This window comes from Microchirus variegatus (genome assembly GCF_963457635.1).
Source record: "Microchirus variegatus genome assembly, chromosome: 1".
NCBI lineage: Eukaryota > Metazoa > Chordata > Actinopteri > Pleuronectiformes > Soleidae > Microchirus > Microchirus variegatus.
The window spans coordinates 17,479,793-17,499,121 of record NC_139802.1 but is presented as its reverse complement, the minus strand read 5'-3'; the positions used below and the strand labels follow the sequence as shown (position 1 = coordinate 17,499,121).

The 19,329-nt window shown below is 39.7% G+C and overlaps 1 protein-coding gene across 1 annotated transcript in view; it reads right to left on the bottom strand.

Annotated features, from left to right (window-relative positions):
* Positions 1–19,329, bottom strand: part of ascc3 (activating signal cointegrator 1 complex subunit 3) — a gene marked incomplete at its 5' end in the record, with an annotated part of 89,702 nt that overhangs the window by 53,940 nt on the left and 16,433 nt on the right. Inside the window, 2 exons of the mRNA XM_083899055.1 lie at positions 17,733–17,858; positions 19,023–19,158. Coding sequence (XP_083755181.1) covers positions 17,733–17,858; positions 19,023–19,158 — 262 coding nt within the window. The remainder of the gene's footprint in view (positions 1–17,732; positions 17,859–19,022; positions 19,159–19,329) is intronic.

Here is a 19,329-nt window from a genome sequence, read left to right as displayed (position 1 = left end):
TGACTGAGCTTCCTAGTATGAGGCGACTGCACGCAAGGTCGAGTGCCAAACCCCATGATGGAAGAGAAAATGTGTGCGGTGGGATCAGCTGTCACTCAAGCTGCCCTCTGTCTGCTTTCTCTATGGTGTGCGCGCACACGCACACACACACCCACACGTATATAAAACCTCAATGAAGATATAAGGCAAAGTGAACTTAATTTTTGTCCTTTTTATTTTCAAAAAATAGTTTAAATAAGGTTATAAGAATAAGTTGTGATTCAATCCACTTCAAAAACAATGGAAGGACGACAGAAATCTCCTGTGACAGTTTGCACACAGTCATCTTCATTCACTACTGCACTGATTGCAGATAGTGGCACAAAGTGTTAAAAACATGAACTGTACATCATACCATGCATTCTCCAGTGTGTCTAGCCGATGTTTACAGGCTAGATACAGTTCAATATTTGTCCAGATGTCGAAACAGTGTCTATTATTTATAAAATCTATTATTTAATCCTGACTGACAATTAAAGATAATGGCAATTTAATAGTAATTCAGAGCCTAATGATGGAAACATGGTGGAATCTAACACAACAGAGGACACTGTAGATCCAGGCGCGTTCTATATACCTCTTGTAACTTAATCATTTCACCCTCTCTCTGCTTCCTCTGCATTCCACCTTGCTTGCACTAAGGTCGGTTCAGGATGCCTTAAGCTTAGACAGCAGTATTATTTATTCAAGGGTTCATTATAAGTATGTCATCACTTTCCTCTTCCCCTCGTTTCGCTCCAACACTCATAGAAAGAAATAATTAAACAGAGCATGTCAGGCAAGGATATGCAGGGTGCTGTTTGGAAGCTGGCCCCGGAGCCCAGTAGAAAGGAAGAGGTTATTAATGCATCAAAGAGCAACTTTATTAGTGTCCACTTAAGCTGGAAAGAGTGAAGGGAGGCTGTGGTTTGAGCTAGGTGCAGCACAGAGCAGAGGAGCTTCGGAAGAGCAACTTGGCAAAGCCAGTGATGTGTACAGTCAATTTAGAAAGTATTTGGACAGCTTCAATTATGGTGTTTTAAATTTGATTATAAATGCAACTTGCCATATTCACATCTCCAGTCAATAATCGATAATGATAAAGAGAAATATGTTTTAGAATTTATTTTGCAAATTATTTAAATATGTGTGAATGGAGAAAAAAAAAATCTAATTTACAAGTGAATTCAGACCAATCTCAGACGAGTCTAAGGAACACTGAGACCTCCACAATAAGACTGTGAGAAGCATTTGCACTCCTTTTCTAGTATTAAAACAATTAAGAGACAGGACAAGTCATATTAACCCATTCAGAGAAGCATGCATACATCAGTCAAGGGCAATTTTGGGTTCATTGTCTTGCCCAAGGACACTTCTGGATAGTGGATGACGTCCACCCACAGGTCCAAAGGTGAGAGCATGGATATAAAATCATTTATGAAGCTTAGATTGTTCCCATGAGCAGAATGGCCTCAATAAACCTGGAAAAAGGCTCAGACAACCACTTGAGCAGCACTCTGTCAATCAACCCTTTTGATAAATTGGCGAGACAGAGGCCCCCCTCAAGGAAATAGTCTCTGAAGGCCTGTTGGATTTCAACAGTTGAAAGACAAGTGCTCATCAGCTGCTTAAACCTTTCCGTAGAGTGCAGCGCGGAGCTGGCACCACTGCGCTATGACAGAACAAAAAGTCTGGTCATAACTAAGGGATTAACAAATGCAGCCTTGAAGAAACCATGTACCTAAATGGATGCATAACCAGAATCTGGGTGGCTGTTCCACTTTCCATGACAGAAATAGCAAAATAAATGCTGGAGAGATTTTCTTTGACTGTCCTTAAGACACAAACCCCATAACCCATGGGTGGGGGAACCTTGTTTCTATTAAGAGTCATCTCAATTTTATAACATTTCCAAAGAGCCATGGTGAATTATTGAACACACATATATCACATTAACCACTCAGGGTTGGCTAAAACTGCTTCTCTCTGGGCAAGGCATCTGATCTCTGAAGCTAGAGATGGTGATGCTACTTACAGCTAGTTTTAGTAATGATAGTGACGCCACCAATAAGAATCTGATCTCCAATTATCTAACCCTAACCCATCATGATTCATGATTTGGCCAATGTCACGCTAAGGTTTTGCAAGTGAAAATTCACAGAATCACCTGCAACCAGGCACCTATTGGACAATATTAGGTGTTAGTCACAGTGGTGTACATGCATACCTGCTGTACTTAACTGGACATAGCCTGGACAGTCAATTGAAAGCATTTGCAAAAGGATAACAACACTTAAGACAAAACTGCTTTATCAATTATGTGTTCAAAGATTGTACCCTGGAATTACTCTATGAATTAGCCCATTACAGCAACATGTTAAGGCAAGCTAATATTATCGTCTCCAACCCCAATCATGTACTGAGCACATAATATAAAGTATAACCATCACACCAGATATGCATTGTTCCATGCATGATTCAATAGAATCAGAATGAGTAACTCTTTTGTGCATCAGTCAATCCGACAATTAAACATGGAGCTTAATCCCAGTGTACTTTAAGCGGTATTTTGTCTTTGGTTATTGTTCTGTCTCGTTTGGAGTGGCTGTTATGCAAAGTCAAATTTCAGACTCAATTGTCAGACAAAAGTATATAATCTGAGGCGGATTTATATTCCATGAATTCAGTAAAATTAAAATAGCAAGGAACCTTTTTGAAGCTTAATTTCATGTGATATTTTTGCTATAAAATAAATAAATACATATAGGGAAAATGTAACATTTACATTTCAAACTCTGTCAAAACCTCCACTATACATCAAAAAGTAAGGGTACACAGTGGATGTTACTGAAGGACATTATCTTTACAGCGAGCTTCTTCTATGGTGATACCAGTCTCTTCTTGTCAGCCAAATTATTCCCCCACAGGCCAAGTCCACTGAGCTCATACTTATACATATTCATTCCAGAATTATGGACGACTGAGCTTCAACCCATTTTGTAAGGACTCTGCACACTCATTCCTCCGTCTCTGTGGTGACCAGAGAGCCACAACAATCACTTGAGCGGCTAGCCCTCATTTTGATTTATCGACTTTGTCTGTTTGTAAGGAAAAACCAGTGTCCCCACACTACTTAAATATGTTAATTCATGCAAATGTATGCCTGCCCCAGTATTCACCTTGAGGTAAAGCACATGTGTTGTAAACAGAGAGTTGCCATCATTTAATGATCTTTGGAAATCTTCAGTGATTTTTTTTATTCTCTCCTTAAAACCTGTCTCGCTTTATTGTGATGTTGATGTATGCACACGCATCTTCCAATTGGAAATCCAGCTGTGCCTGCCAGTGCCAAACCTTGTCTCAAGGGTGTGATGTTGGTGTTGTGGGGAGGCAGTTAATGTACAAGAGTGGGCATTATGCAGCTGTTAACATATAGGACAAACACTGCTTTGCTGAAACCATGCTCATCAAGATTATCAGCAGCTGCAGAACCTTACAGTAAAGCTCTGCTAATACTGTCCAGTTTTTCTAAGGTGCTCTTTTTTTGTGAGGGAACTAAGTGGGGCTAAGTGGGGTAAGGGGGCTCATCGTGGCGCATGTTCTTCACAAATGTGATCTCAGGCTCTTGGGTGTGTAGATGGATGATGTGCTGAAGGGCACTGTATAATCAGCTGCATTGGATCTTGGGACTCTGACCTGTGCTTGGGGGATTTGCCCCGAACCAGCCGTCTCCTGTCCTTCTGGGATTCTCTTAGTTGGGAGGCATATTTATCTGAAGTGTGTGACTATGGCGATTATAGCGGGCTCTGGCCCATACCCTCAGAAGGATGTTTAGAGGTGGCTTTGGTCTCTCCATGGGTGGCAAGTCCCATACCTGAGACCAGGGCCTCTGGACTTGGCCTGCACCTGGGGTGGTTTGGCCTCTATCCATGATTCTGTTGGCTCTTATCCTCTGGGGGCTGGCCCTCGGCAGACCATAGCCTCACTGGTTGATCTCACTTGGGTTGCACTTGTGGTTGTCCCTGAATGATCCCTGGTGATCTTGGGTATTTCCTGCTCTTTGGGGCTGTTGCACACTCCATGCATTTGGGTCCTGACAGACTAGCTGCTGGTAGTCAAACTGACATCATCACACTCTCGACTCTAATTCCCAGCTAAATGAAGTGACAAAACCTACACACACACAGTCGGCACCACAAGAAATGACTTTGTTTTGATGCAGTTGTACTTTCAGTTGCCTTTTGTTTATGTGGTTGTTTTTGTTTTGCTTTGTTCAGCTGGTTATTGTCACTGATGTAAGTGTAAATTAGTGCTCATTGTCCTGTTTCTTTGCCTTTCTCTCTCTCCTGTGTCTCCCCTACCCTTGTCTGTCTGGAGCATGATTGACCCCTACTGTGCAGAGCAAATGTGCCTGACACCAGAAGGCATCCACTCAGTCACACTGCATGCCTAGGTTGCTAGACAGAACTGTTTAAAAAAAATAAAAAATAAGCAATGCATCAGCGTGAATTGTTAATATTTAAATAGATGGCAGATGAAGCAATCATTTGCACCTAAGAATGATTCAATGACTGAAATTGCAATATAGCTGAACGTAATATTTAAATTACAGGAGCTATAAACTTTTAATGGTGTTTCACACAGACCTCAATAATGAGTATCACACTGAATCAACCACATTTGTCTCCACAGCTTTTATTTTGTTTGACAATTAAACAGACCTTAAGCAACAGAGTCAAATCGATATTATCAGGCAAAGATTCAGAGTTAATTACGTTGACATGAGTTGAGAAGATTTTATCAAGCAGAAAGTCAAAGAAAACAGAGCCTGTGCCAAAAGGTGCACTAGTCCTTTCTTCACAGATACTGTGATGACAATAGCTTAGTGGCAGTTGCACCACGAATCGTGCTTTTAAGCCAATCTAAATCACAGCAAGGGACATTCCTTTACCGTGACAGTCCTAGACTGAAACTCAATGTTAAATCAGACCCTTGAAGCCAATTACCAAAACAAACTACAATATAGACTAAATATGAAAACCAGTGTGTTGCATTGATGACTGAATACTGCAAGTCAATATTTAGCTAAAGCAATTTCCTGGTCTTTAAAACACGTAGTTAAAGCTTAGCAGAGCGGCTAATGTGGCTAATGTGAGCTTATATCCCTACCGTACATCAGTGGTCAACCTTTCAGGAGCATGGTTTAATACATTTTCTCGTGAGAGCACCTGCTTCAGTCTCAGGTGGAATCAATCTCCACATCTCCAGTGGCTCCAGCAGGAGCACATGGGTTTTCTGGACTTCTATTTGCGTCATGATAAAAGCAACTTTTTAAGAGATTTGAAAGAAGATGCAGCTGAGGGACCTAAATTACTGAGGCCTGGTCACTTTAGATGACAAGTCTGGACTTATAACATACTAATTGATAGAATGGCCCTGGTGGAAAGATCAGCAGATCACAAGTATAAACATTAGTCATACTTGTAAAGGATTTAAAAACAAATCTTCACATTGACGATTTAACTCATTTAAAGGAAGCAAGGATTGTTTAGAAGTGGTAATTTTTGTTACATCTTAAAAGTTTGGCAGCAGAATTGTACATCTCAGTTTTTGTATATTCTGCTTCCTGAAGCCATTGTACACAGGTCAAATTAATTAAGACTGCAGTGCATCACTTTTAAATATAAACAATTTTGAAATGAGTCTAAGCAATGCTGATTAAGCCGATCAGTTCCACACAGCTCTCTGTGTGTTTTTAGTACAACAATAAGAAACAATAATAAGCAACAACAAAACACTTTCAGAAAGTTTTACTACTCAAAAAAAACATGGTTATGAAATAAATTCTCCTTGTCTCGTCTGCCCCTGTGCTGGTGGTGTATACACACAAACATTCCCTCAGTCAGGTTTGATAAACTGCTTGACAGAGCCAATTTTCAGATGAAGAACTCAGCATACAGCTAATGCTATGTCTCTTCTCACAAAGATCAGAATGATACCATCAACAACAGTCACCAAAAGTAGCACTGCAGCTTCAAGCCTTGATAAGAGCATGGACAACTAGTTTGTACACAGCACTGCAACACATTATTGAGCAATGACCACTGCCTGCCTTTATATGATAAGCCAAATTAAGATTTCTGTATAAAGAAAGGCATAGACTGCATAAGTTAGCTGTTGTCTAAAAAGTGTGAAGAGACATTCTCAGCAGTACATACTGTGGGCATAAGGTGCCGATCAGCCCATCTTGGACCAACCCTGAGTGGGATGGAAACTGACAGGCTCATTAACACAGCAGATACACAGCCTACGGCCATATGGGCAAACTGAGAGGACAGGGAATATCCCGCCAATCCACCAGCTACTTAAAACACACTAATTGGACCCACATTGATTGAACTGATGAATCAACAGCAATGACTAAATACCATCGTTGTCTATATCCATCAGACTCCTTGGGTATAGGTATGAAAGTGAAACTGAGTGGATTTGCAAATGCACCGAGAGTAGTTTTCTGTTTGGCTGCTATTTTGTTATTGTGTGTTTACTGTACAAGTAAATACAGGTTCCTAAACTAATTAAATTCCTCTGTGAATTAGTAATGGGAAGCTAAGAGATATAATTGTTGTCATTTTCATGCCATCCTTTTAATTACTTTCTGGTTCCATTTCATTTCATTTGAATTGACAGCTTGATCAACTTTTAATTGCTAGTTTTTCCAAAAAGCTTATCATCCAGCTCCAAGCCTGCATGAGATGACCTGGCCAAACACTCCCCAACAAACAGAATAACCAAACACACACACACATACATACACAAACACACACTGTAAATCCCTGAGCTAAAGCATGTGTACGCTGAGCACACACATGCACAGTCACCAAATGCATGGCAGAGTTCGACAAAGTGAGCTGCGGATGCTGCAAACAGGAGGCCTATTCATTCCCCGACAGAACAGCAGCAGCAGGGAGAAAGGGGGGCACAAAGGAGGAGGAGGCAGAGCTGAGAGTCAGATGGAGATAGCAAAAAATGAGGCAATCCATCACTTCTGCCAGAAGCACCTGCTGAGGAAGCACTGAAAGCCTGGTGAGCCCCCAAAACCCTCAACACACACAGGACCGCCCACTCTGCATCTCACTCCCCTAAACAACAGCACACCTATTTATTTCAAATGCACTAAAAAAACTATCACCTGGAGATGGGGGAGCAATTGGTAGCATGTAACCACAGTTCAAAACAAGCTCAAGACCAAAGGTTGTTGTGTCAGACCCATAATATGTGAGCAATGCATGACTCATTCTGATTCTGTATATTATACAGGTTTTAATGGGGTGACACAGCTTGTACTGAAACTGTTACAAGGATTTTCGGGTGTGTTTCAACTAGGGGTGAGTCAAAATATCGATTTGGTGATATATCATAGTCCATCAACATGCAATGTGATAATCGATATGCCAGGTCAATCAATATTCTAATGAACAAATTAAGGTGTTCTAAAGGTGTGCATTTTTATCTTTCACAGTTTTGTTTTCTTCAGTTAGACAGCTATTGTGATGTATCGCTATATGTTTGGCTTGCAATATGCCGATAATCACAATATTGTTTTATTGTGATATTATATATATATAGATAGATAGATATATATATCGTGGACCATGCAACACTGAAACATGGCATGTTTTGAGGCTGTTCATGGTCTTAAACCTGACCACAGGTTACTCACTGTGTGCCTAAACCTAATTAATTAGCAGAAAATGGTTATCATCACTTTCACTTCCACCAAAAGTGTTGCAAGCTATTAAAACACTTTCACCCTGATATCTGTAGACATGTTAATATGTAAAATAATTTTGGTTCAGAAACTGCCATATTTACTTACTGTGAGTTTTGAGTTGTCAGCACACACGCTCAAAGGATCATGCAATGTAATTTACAGAAATGTACAAGTGCAACACTGATAATTGCTACTAGCGTAGCTGTACATATACTGGTTTACATGATTAGGTATATTTGTTACTATATTTGTTCAAAAGCTGTCAAAGTAGATTCTATAAAAAAAATTAACTCAGAGAAGAAGCAATCCAGCTTTGCAAAGATATACTTGCTGGTCCATATCTCAATTCGGTAAAGCACTAAATTGGGGGCTCTGCTGAAATAGCGCAAACAAATGTTGTACAATTTTAAGGTTATGAAAAATACCACTACTAATGTAATAATAGACGAAAGATAAATGCACATACATAACAATTTTTCTCATTTCAATACTTGACAAACATTTGATTTTGTATTGCTATGCCATCAGTAGTATATTACTCCCAGCAGTAAGTTCACATGTCTGCCACTAGGGGGCGAACAAGAGCAATAACGAATTAATTATGTATTAAAAAAAAATGTTTTATATTTTTAAAAAAATATGGAAATGGATAATTTCCTGAATTTCAAAAAAATCATTAAAATCATTCCTTAAGAGGTTTACAAATATTTTATATTTTTTGCTGTTGACTATTATAATGAAAAATTTCAAGTCATTCCGAGATACTTTTTTTTTTTTTTTAAGAAAGTCAGCTCAATGTCAAAGTGCATCAGGGCAAATGGATCATTTCCTGAATTTCAAAAATTCATTAAAATTATTCCTTAAGAGGTGTGCAAATATTTTCAAGGGATCCTTGTTCAGGGTGATGCTGGGTCAGGGTCAGGTCATTCCTATGACTGGTATGAATCAACAAACTAAGCCTCTGCCAGGCTCACCTATGACGTTAACATGTCACAGGGTTGTCGACATTTGAGAAATCATTTCTTTGAAGTGGTTTTTAAGGATGAGAAACACCATTTGGTGCATAGTTTCAAACGTGGCTCATCGCACACACATACGTCGGTAATAAATCTATTTTTTTTAATGCATAATTAATTAAGGTATAGCTCCTGTAGACAGACATGTGAACTTACTGCCAGGAGTAATATACTACTGCCATCGGACGATGCTGTCGCCAATTGGAAAAGATTGTTAAGACCTTAAACCACAGATTCCATCACAGAAACCTTGAAGACTCAGCTTCTACTTGGCAAGTCTAAGCAAACACACAGTCGCATATGTCTGCTGGGGGAACCACATCAAAACTGGATTAGGAAATGCAATCATGTTGGATTAATTATGGATGGAGGTCTGTTCAGCTCTGCCTTGTCTTTGCAGGCCTTTGCTACTTCCTACGCAGGAAAGGAGATGGTTTGCTGTCAACAGACAATTAATGGAGCTCGAGTGATTGTGATGATGATTAAATGTAAGAATGCCTCAATCTTCTGACTTTAGTTGTGGACAAGACAAACATAGGGAAAGAGAGAAAAGGCAATCTAATGTGTCAAACCACTATAGCCATTATAAAACTAGAATGTGCTGTGAGAGCATAATTCACCATCACTTAAATCGCAACCATGGAGATGTTCAATTGTACGTATGCCTGGTTGTTTTAAAACGTTTTTCCCAATATAGTTAAAATTAGAAGAATTAAAAACACTCCTGTATCTGCTCCCTTAAAGTGACCTGCTGCAAAAGTTGACATGATAAAGTACTACAGTCCCTGGTTTTTATTCCACTGTATTTGACTGTATTTTGTCACGATACTCGTCCAGAAGAGAGATTTAAAAAAAATAAAAAATAAAGAAAAAGCAGAGAATCATCCAATAAGATATATTTTTTTTAAAGTGCCGAGCAGTAATATAAAATATACAGTACAAATTTGGAGGGGGGAAAAGCACTCATTACTTATGGCTTTCAACCCACCCATACCCAGCCATAGTGGGGCTATGGCTCTCCTATAGCAACTGCAGAGCAAAGCCTCCTGTGTACGTCAATCCTTTGCCTCTACTGGCTGTTTCCCTGTGGGAACTGTCATTCCTCGGAACCGCATTAACAGCTTGACTGGATTCCTGTCAATTACTAGTTCATACAACGTGTGGTTTGCGTGCTGTCAGGACTTTCGTCTATTTTTAAGTGAGTGTCCATTCTGCTGTAAGTATTATGAGGTACATTAACAATGTAGGCTATAGCTGTAATTGTGTATGTTTCTGTGCATTAGTACTACAAAAGACTGGCTTTTGGTCTCATTTATAACTCAACATATTTATTCAGATACATTCGTGAGGCTTTCAGTACAGTGCTAAGTGTGAGGCACACAGACCCTAATTCATTAGTTAAAAAGCATTCTAATAAATTTCCCATTTTTAATGTTTCACAGTTTTGTTAAAGACGTGCACTGCAGTCCTGTTTCCCATTACAGCTTTCAATAAATGACAATCTTCACACGGTGTGAACAGGAAGGAGCGAGAGGAGGAGAGCATCACACTTTTCAGGCTGCCTTTCAAAGCCTTCCTAATAGCACATAAAGACTTATTAGGCATTGTGCGCCTGCACTTTAAAGTAGTGAGGCACTTTGTTCCAGAGTTGCCCAGGCTTAAGCTAATGAATAGAGCCTCTGCTTGACTGAGGCTAATTCACACTGCTCAGCAGAAGAGGTTGCATATCAATCTATATCAGTTGCACAGGGCGTTTCTAAGATTAAGGGAAAACTGCTGGTGAGCTCGGGAGAAACTCTGAGAGACAGAAAGAGATAAGTCTTTCAGAAAGTGAGAGGAGACAGAGATAGATCCTCAGACAGTTTATGTAGGTTTAAGTTTTTGAAGGAGAAGCATGGACAGGAATTCAGTAACGTCTGAATGCCTAATAGACAAAAAAAACTTCTCCTAATTAAATTTAGACATCTAAAACATCCTTTTTTGTTGTTTTGTTTTTCACCTTCATAATATGAGCTCCCTGGAGGCATTTGCATGTCCCTACAATATCCTACAGTCATCCATCCACATGAAAAACAAAGGAATAGCTCAAGTCTTAGAACTTGTCATGAAACCAGCTGTGTCTCATTTCAGAGCCGCCTCTTTCGCAGCGTGAATTCGATGGCTTATTGCGTCACAGAACCACAACTCGGCTGTTCCATTTCGCAGGCTTCTCCAAATGCAACTGACAAATGGATCCTTCATCCTCTGAACAACAAAGGATCCAACGTACTGAGCCTTCCCGGCCCAGCCTATCTCCGAATTCACAATGTTGCGAGATGAGATGAAGATGGCCAACAAAGACAAGATGCAGCAGAATGTACCAGAAAAAACTAACAAACAAACAAATGAGCTTAAAACCATAACACCTAAGTGATCTGTGTTGCATCATGCTACAGCTCTGTTGCTAGGCAGGGAAGTCCACAACAAACCGGATTGGCTCATTGTGGTTCAGTCTCTGTGATCAATGCAACCAAAGAAGACAGGTGACCTTCAAAGGTGACTGCTCCCCCCTCAAAGGTGATGACCCATAAAGTGAGACTAGGGTTAGACTCAACTACTTTGATATTTATCTCAATGGAGTCTAGGAATTGATCTAGGAATTGATCATGGATAACCAGCATTTCTCATCATGTCTTAATCATGTCCATTATTTTCAAATTTAGAACAATGGACATGTAATTGTGGAATGATAAGAGATGACAATTTTAGTTGTATTGTGCTATTGAATATCTTATTTAGTATGTAGAGCTGCTCTGCAAATGTTTTATTGTAATTGTTCCAATTTGTATTTTTAAAACTTTGAAGCAACCGCCACGATGAAGATAATGAATTGGGATTACAGAAGTGGCATAGCCTCTATTTGGTCTATCGAACCCTAAAAATATTTCCTTCAAACAGGAAATTACTGTGTCTTTACATTTCCACACATCACTTGTGTGAAAGTATAAAATGGCAAATTAGAAAGTTAGGTTTTACAGAATCTCATTTAATACTGTGGTGATCACAGGCTTTCAGTAATGATCTGCTGATAGGGTGAAAATTCAACATTGCAGTTTGCAAATTAACAACAGGCAGTGCATTATTTTAGCTCATGATGTTTCTGCATGGAAGGGAGCTCTTTAAAAACTCTTCTCAACATACTGCAGCACTTGTGGTCTAATTGGATTTTCTTCTAATGTCTGATTGTATGGTCACAACATGTGGAATAAGGGAAACCATTATAAAACACATCTTGGAATAGTACACCAGAGGAAGTGCAAGAACATGTGGAAGGAGATTATAAGTCTATGTTTTTGTTTGGTCCACAATAAGTGGTTTACATTAAGACTTTATTTGACATATGTGGCATTCTGGGAAATATCTGATTGCAAATGAAATGGTACATGCACGAGCAAATGGATGTCAAACCTTCACCCCAAAAACTGTCCAGGAGTGTGAAGTTTGACTGCACTTTCTCTTTCACTTTTCTGTGATTTGTGTAGCGAAGACCCTGTGAGGGTGAGCGCAGCACGGCAGCTCAGTTAGCGAGAGACACATACATCTGCCTATTATTCCATGCTGTCTGAATGAGATGATTGGTCTTGTTCATTTCAGCATTGTGGGAGCTACAGCCACCAGCTTTTTTCTTTTCTTTTTCAAACTTTTTAAGTGATGGAAATCAGAACTGGAGGAGTATTTAATTAAAGCTATGGTCTGCAGTTTGTTTCTGAACCACTTTTTCCATCATAATATTTTTTAAGTGTTCATTTTTGTGACTAGACATGTGGATTCACTGTGGCGCATGGTGGACAGAACTGCAATTGCTTTTGTCTATAAACAAGCAGCGTTTAACAAAACATGAATGAGGGGACAGGAGGTCAGTGTAATGCTTTTCGAGTTTTGCAGTAGTATGAAAAATATGAGAAGACAAGTTTATTTGTAGTCACTTTTAAAAACAGTCCTATTTGTCATGTACAAAGTAAAAGAGAAGAACCCTGTTCTTTCCCAACATATTTTCTGTTGTTCCAAGAACTCAGTTAGTTTACAGCTCTGTTAAACACTGCTATTTACTATACAAAATGCTATTTGACTCTTTGTGTCTCTGTGGACAACAACACTGTGCCTAATGGAAGGATGAAGGGCCAAATCCTCAAAGACCCCACTGATGAGGATTGAAATTGACAGGCACTGAAGAGACCTCGGCACTCACAATGCTTGCACACGGACAACTGAGCTAGTATCATACACTGTGAAACCCAACAACGAGCAAAAGCATAGATATAATTAAGCCATCCTTTCATCAATTTGTCATGGCACAAGACACATGCACACACTTTGATCCACACTCGGCTACACACACATCTTCACTAAAGCTGAATCTAGTTTATCATTATGTCCATTAGCATGAGTGACAGAAAGGTTAAAAGAGATGAGCTGTTAACACTAGTTCCCTGAAGTGTGAAAAAATGCTCCTGAGGTTTATGAGTATCATATTTTAGGGCCTTCGTAAACAAAAGGCCAAATTCGTAGAAGTGGTGGTGACCTTTTGCACTGCTGCATCTTCACTAGTGATGCAGTAATGATGGATTACAAAACCTACATGGCCAGACAGGAGGGGAGCAGAAGCTCTCAAAGACGCCGATGTGAATGGAGTATACTTCATCCTCCAGTCAGGCTTCATCCCCGAGGGCTGGTGCAAAAAGGGCTCCTGCTTTTTCAGCCTGCTGCCCTCTAATATGGCCCAGAGGTGGCTGGGTAAAGGCTGGAGGCCAGGAGAAATGTAGGCACTGGTTTGAGTGTGGGTTTGTCAGTCAAGGTGTCAGCCAGACTGACAGCTCATTGTGTTGCCTGACAGACTGGCTGAGAGCTACAGCACTTCCATTAAGAAGAAACATCACTCACTGGCCATTAGAGCCACAGTCCTCTTCACTGAGATGGAGGATGGTGGGAACTATATATACACCCAGGCACCAGCGAACTCGCCTGGCAAAAGGAACAAGCAGACAAGTCCAGTCGTACATAAAGATGTACTTTAAATGGACAGACATGTTATCGAAAGCAAGATAAGTAATTCAATACTTTCCCTGGAGACCATTTGTTTTTTAATTTTATATTTTATACATTAAGCCTGGATTATAATAGGGCCCATAACTGAACCAACTTGTTTCAACCTACATTTGCAAATAGTGTTGTTATAGGTATAAACTGTATATTAAACGGACATAATCTCTCGGACCAGAAAATGAACCTAATGCGGAAGTGCCTCAAACCTATATTCTAGCAATCAGCCGTCTATTTTTGTGTGTTTAAAGATATGTATAATTTCATGAATTTGCTTAAATAAAGACCGGTAGTAAAACAGAGCACCAGTACCACCTTTGACTTCATTTTTCATTGGAAGTGTGTCACAATTAAAAAAAAAAAAAAAGAACAGGCCATGACAATGAGCGATTAAACTGAAAAAGTCAGTTTGTATATGAGGAACATTTTTCACATTTTATAATGTCAGTAAACATTTTCCTGAAGAGTTTATGGTTGCAATCACTTTCAAGTCTTCAGTACAGCATGGTGTCATGATATGATGCTTTAGGGCATGGCTATGGTCTAAGTGACAGCAGATGTCACACACAGTATAACCTGCTGGTCCTCATGCTGTCAGCGGGATCCACCCCTTGATTCTTCCCCCAAGACTTCAAAATGGCAGTTTATAAACCAATGGGTAATATCAGAATGGCTTGCCACTTGGTTATTAATAAAAACAGTGAATTGCAATGTGTTGGTTGAGAAACACAAACATATACAGATAAAAAAAAGATTCCAATCATATCACAACAAGATTATGAAAATCCAAAATACCAGTTTTACAACTTTGAAACATCCAACTTTCTAAGCAATATAGCCATAATAAACAAACAACAATTTACATAACAGCATACATCCCGTTATGTGTACTGTGTGACAGTTGGCTGGTATACCAATATACCAGAGAGATTCCACAATGAAACCCTAACGAAATCACAGCACTGGAACAGTGCAGATAATATGCAAAGCATGAACATCACTAACACAAGTCGGGGGTGACAGCAGTGGCTGGGCCACGTGCTTTGGATGGAGACATATCGTTTCACCAAGGCTGCTCTGATTTCCCCCAGACAAAAGACAGCCTTGAAGACCAAAGTGTGACTGATGTGCTCGCCAGGATGAACCTAATGTAGGCTGAAGCTCAACACGTTGCCAAGGACAGGGAACGATGACGCGATCATCGTGGTGAATATGTGGTGAAGGCAGTGAGGAGGATTAATTTAGATCCATGGTTCTCAAACTGTGATGCGTGTACCACCAGCGGTAGGTAAGCTTCATTTGGTGGTACTTGGAGGATAATCAGATATACTGTTCTACTGTATATACCAGGGTATGGGATTGGAGTGGAGCTGAGGAAATTTGACAACAACTTTGGAGTGTGGAGAAAATTAAACCAATAACAAAAAATAAAAGATAAATAAATACCTTTACCTTATCTCACGCTCCATCCTAATCTAATCTTGCTATATCAGTATCGGAAGTATATGTGAGGAAGAGGAGGATGATTAGAGACCAAAATATACAAATTTGGAATAAATGTGCCTCCTGTGAAAAATCTGTAGCTGACTTTGCTCGACCTATTTATACAGCGGTATTTTAACGTGAATGGTGTTCGAGGGCTCAATATTTTCTCAGATGGTACTAAAAAAAGTTTGAGAACCACTGATTAATATACTTCTTGCAGCAAATTCCTTTTAGCTAGAGTAGAACACAGGCTACTGCAAAAGGCCTAGGCCAGGAGGCACCAGCTCTATCAAGGTGACAAAAGGTATTTTTGAGCTGGGCACTATTTTTCTAATCCCTGTTTTGCATCCATAGTCATTCCCAAGTAAATGTACAGTGTTCATTTTGAAGTGTTTGCCCTTTTGCAGTGGTAATCATTCATAGTGTACGACTTTGTGTGCCCTATATATGGCACAAGGCAACATTACAAATAGTGTACAACTAAGGGGTCACAAAGACCACAGATTTCCTCACTGTTAACAAACATGCACATATCCCCTCCCATATGCTGCATCCATTTGGTGAAATAGCCTCAGACCTTCATGCAACGTGGCCATGAGATGGATTAGGCACATGAAAGGTAGGGGCAGCAGGAGGCACTTATAGGGCTCACATATGTGACCCGTCACGGACAAAGGGGGCGCAAGTTGGCCCAGCGCAAAATGAGCAAAACATGAAAAAAGTGTTTTTTTTTTCAAAATTGTTCAACTTGAAGTTTGTAAGAAGCCACTACATGCTTCAAATCACAATATTGTGGGTCTTAAAAACATAAACTTTGTATATGAATTAAGGTTGTTTGATCACTGTAAATCATTCCTAGTTTGGGTGTGGCGATCTCACATTCCAGAGCTTTAGTTGTTTTTTCGGCCAATCAGCTGACGGTCACGGAGAATACACGTGGCTACTTAATATGCACGCACTGAGAGAGAGGGAGGGAGGGGAGGGGGAGCGAGAGTATAGGGGAAATTTCCAACAGTTATTGACCGTGTGCAGTGCGAAATTAAAGCGTGATTGTCATCAAAGCAGTCGTCATCAAAGCTTTGTTTATCAAAGGAAGGCAAGGAGAACCGGACAATAATTAAACTGTGGCTGAACTTCTTAACAATGACAGCACTTCTGCTATATGTGTGGGACTGTTAGCATTTTAAGCTAGCAATCTTTATGCTAACGTGTTAGCGGACTTCATCGTAACAAAAACAGTGAGTTTTCATCAACGTGGTTAATCTACGTAACGTTAGTGTTCAGTCATATACAGGGACGTTTTTTCTTGTTATTCACTAGCTTCAGCACAAATGTGCCGATATGCTTAAATCATGTGTGAATGACACAGCTTTGTGAATGACTGTGATGCTAATGATTTAGCAACGAGTTGAGAGTTAGCACATCATCAGCTCATTAGTTAACAGACTGATCCATCCACACTACACCACATAGACACTTCAATGTATTTCATTAGTGTCTGCAGCAGCAAGGCAGTTTGATTTGATATTGGAAATATGTGTCTATCTTTGATCTTTCTCTCTTAAGTATATATAGTTTATTTTGTTTTCATGAAACAACAAAAAGAGATGATAGAAATACAGTGGTATGCAAAGGTTTTGGTCTCAATTATCATTGTGTTTGTCTCCTATATGACATATTTAAGTGAAATGTCTTTTTCAAACAAACAATTATTTATAAAGGAAAATCATGAAGATTTATAGGGGTGCTCAAACTTGCATACCACTGTATGACTACAAAAGTGTACGGACAAGAAATTATAACAGAATAAGCCACCCCCCCCCTCCTATATTTTTTAAGTTATTTCATTTCAAATCTTAAGAGGATATTATGTCCAGTTTTTAATGTATTGTATGTATTGTTCTGTGTAGCAGTGTAGCTCACAACAATAGTATCTGTGCTCAGAGAGGTGTGGTTTCACTGAGAGCTTAGACCAGGAGGGGGTTGTGCTATGTAAATGTGATGATTCTCTCTTGGCTCCCAGAAGGTGTACATCTTTGAGGCTTAAATGCTCCCTAAAGCAGTTTGAGGAGTACCTACATTCAAATGGCCATATCTTCTTATCTGCCATGTGTTTGACATTGTTGGAAAGCTTAGAAATCACACTTTCCGAATCTGTAAATAACTCAAAATGTCCCTCGGTAGACATGTGACCGGTTTTGTCATGGCTGGCCACATATTTGTTTGCTACCATAGCGACTCATCAACACCGACTTATTCTGTATTTACATTAGAAAATGTCAGTGTCAGCCCTCAAAACCAGTGCTCTTATCCGTACAGGGTACACTTGTTACAAAGGCAAAGTTCACAGCATCTCCTACCTCATCTAGTTGAGCGATGTAGACAGGCTTCTCTTCGAAGCCAATTGGCATGGGTTCGTTGGGTGGGATATCCACCTCTTCATACATCTTGTTGTTGTCCCTGCGGACACCCTCGGGGAGCAGAATCTGAGTGTCAAAAACATACACATATGGAGAAAAGTCAAATTACTTTTGTGATTAGCTCGGTTTTTCAGCTTTTCCTGTGGTCACTTAAAAGTAAAAAGGGAATCAGTCACTAATGAGAATTTTTTATTGCATTAATCTGCAAGTATGTAGTTCAGTGGTAGAGCATGCCGTCTTTCAACTTGAAGGTTGCGGGTTTGATTCCTGGCTCCACTAGCCTACATGCAGGTGTGTCCTTGGGCAACCCTTGGGCAACCCCACCAACACACGTGCACTGCACATAGATGTGGTATCAGAATCAGAATCAGAATCAGAATAAGAATCAGAATACTTTATTAATACCCGGGGGGGAAATTGTTTTTGTTCCAGATGCTCCGTACAAAGTAAGAAGAAATAGGTTGTATGTGCATATGTGAGTGAACGGGTGAGTATAAAGCAGCTTTGAGTGGTCATCAAGATTGGAAAAGCGCTGTATAATTACAGACCACTTACCCTTTTGGCATTCCAGATCACATAGAATTTATAATAATACATTTAGTTAATGTCAATCAAAAATGTCAAGACCAATTTTAAATGTACCTCAAAAGCAGAAAACAAAGTTATTTAACAGAGAAACATTTTATAAAGCTGATGTAAAACATAACTTTGGATCTGATACTGATTTTTCTAGACCAATCTCCCACAATGTGACATGCAATAAACCTGCAAGACTGATGTTATCACTATGTCAAGAGCCCTTAAGTGTGTCAAGGTGGGATCATCAGTGGAAAATCAATCACACTTGCTCTGAAGGCATAAAAAACAACTAGAGAGCTTTCTCTTTCTGCACATTTCAGTCTAACTACAAATTGAGCAACTCACATGTCATTGGATTCCATCCACAAATGCTCACATCTGCTCTTCCTCAGACTTGCCTTTGTTTTGCAAAGTACAAATCCGAGAGCATGGGCGAAAAGTTTCTAAATTTCTTAATGTACACACATTTTAACTGGATATTATTTCCCTGCTGACCTTAGGCGGTCTCTGTACCTTTATATCTTTCAAGGGGAATTCTGCCTGCTGTGACATACATGACCATGCAAAACAAGCAATCAGCCCCATACTGGCAGATACATTAGCCATAGGTATGGAACTAGTGGTGGGTAATATCAAGTTTAAGGGTCTCACCCTGGCTCCTCCAACAAATGCTGGCATCTTTGAGGCCTCTGCATAGACATCATATACATTGGGATATTGAATACGTTCGTAGGTTCTTTCTCTGCTCAGTATGGGATCCCGCCGTGCAGTCAGAAGGGCCTGCTCCCTGTACAAGAAAACACAATACATGTTCTACATGAAATGACCATTAGGCAGTTGCTATAAATTAACATTCTTGACACAGTTTAGCAAAACTAGCTCTACCCCTAACTCTCCCTACACCAAAGTCTTATGTTTTTTTGGTGATTTCAGTCTTTGAAAGGCTTCATTAAAATAT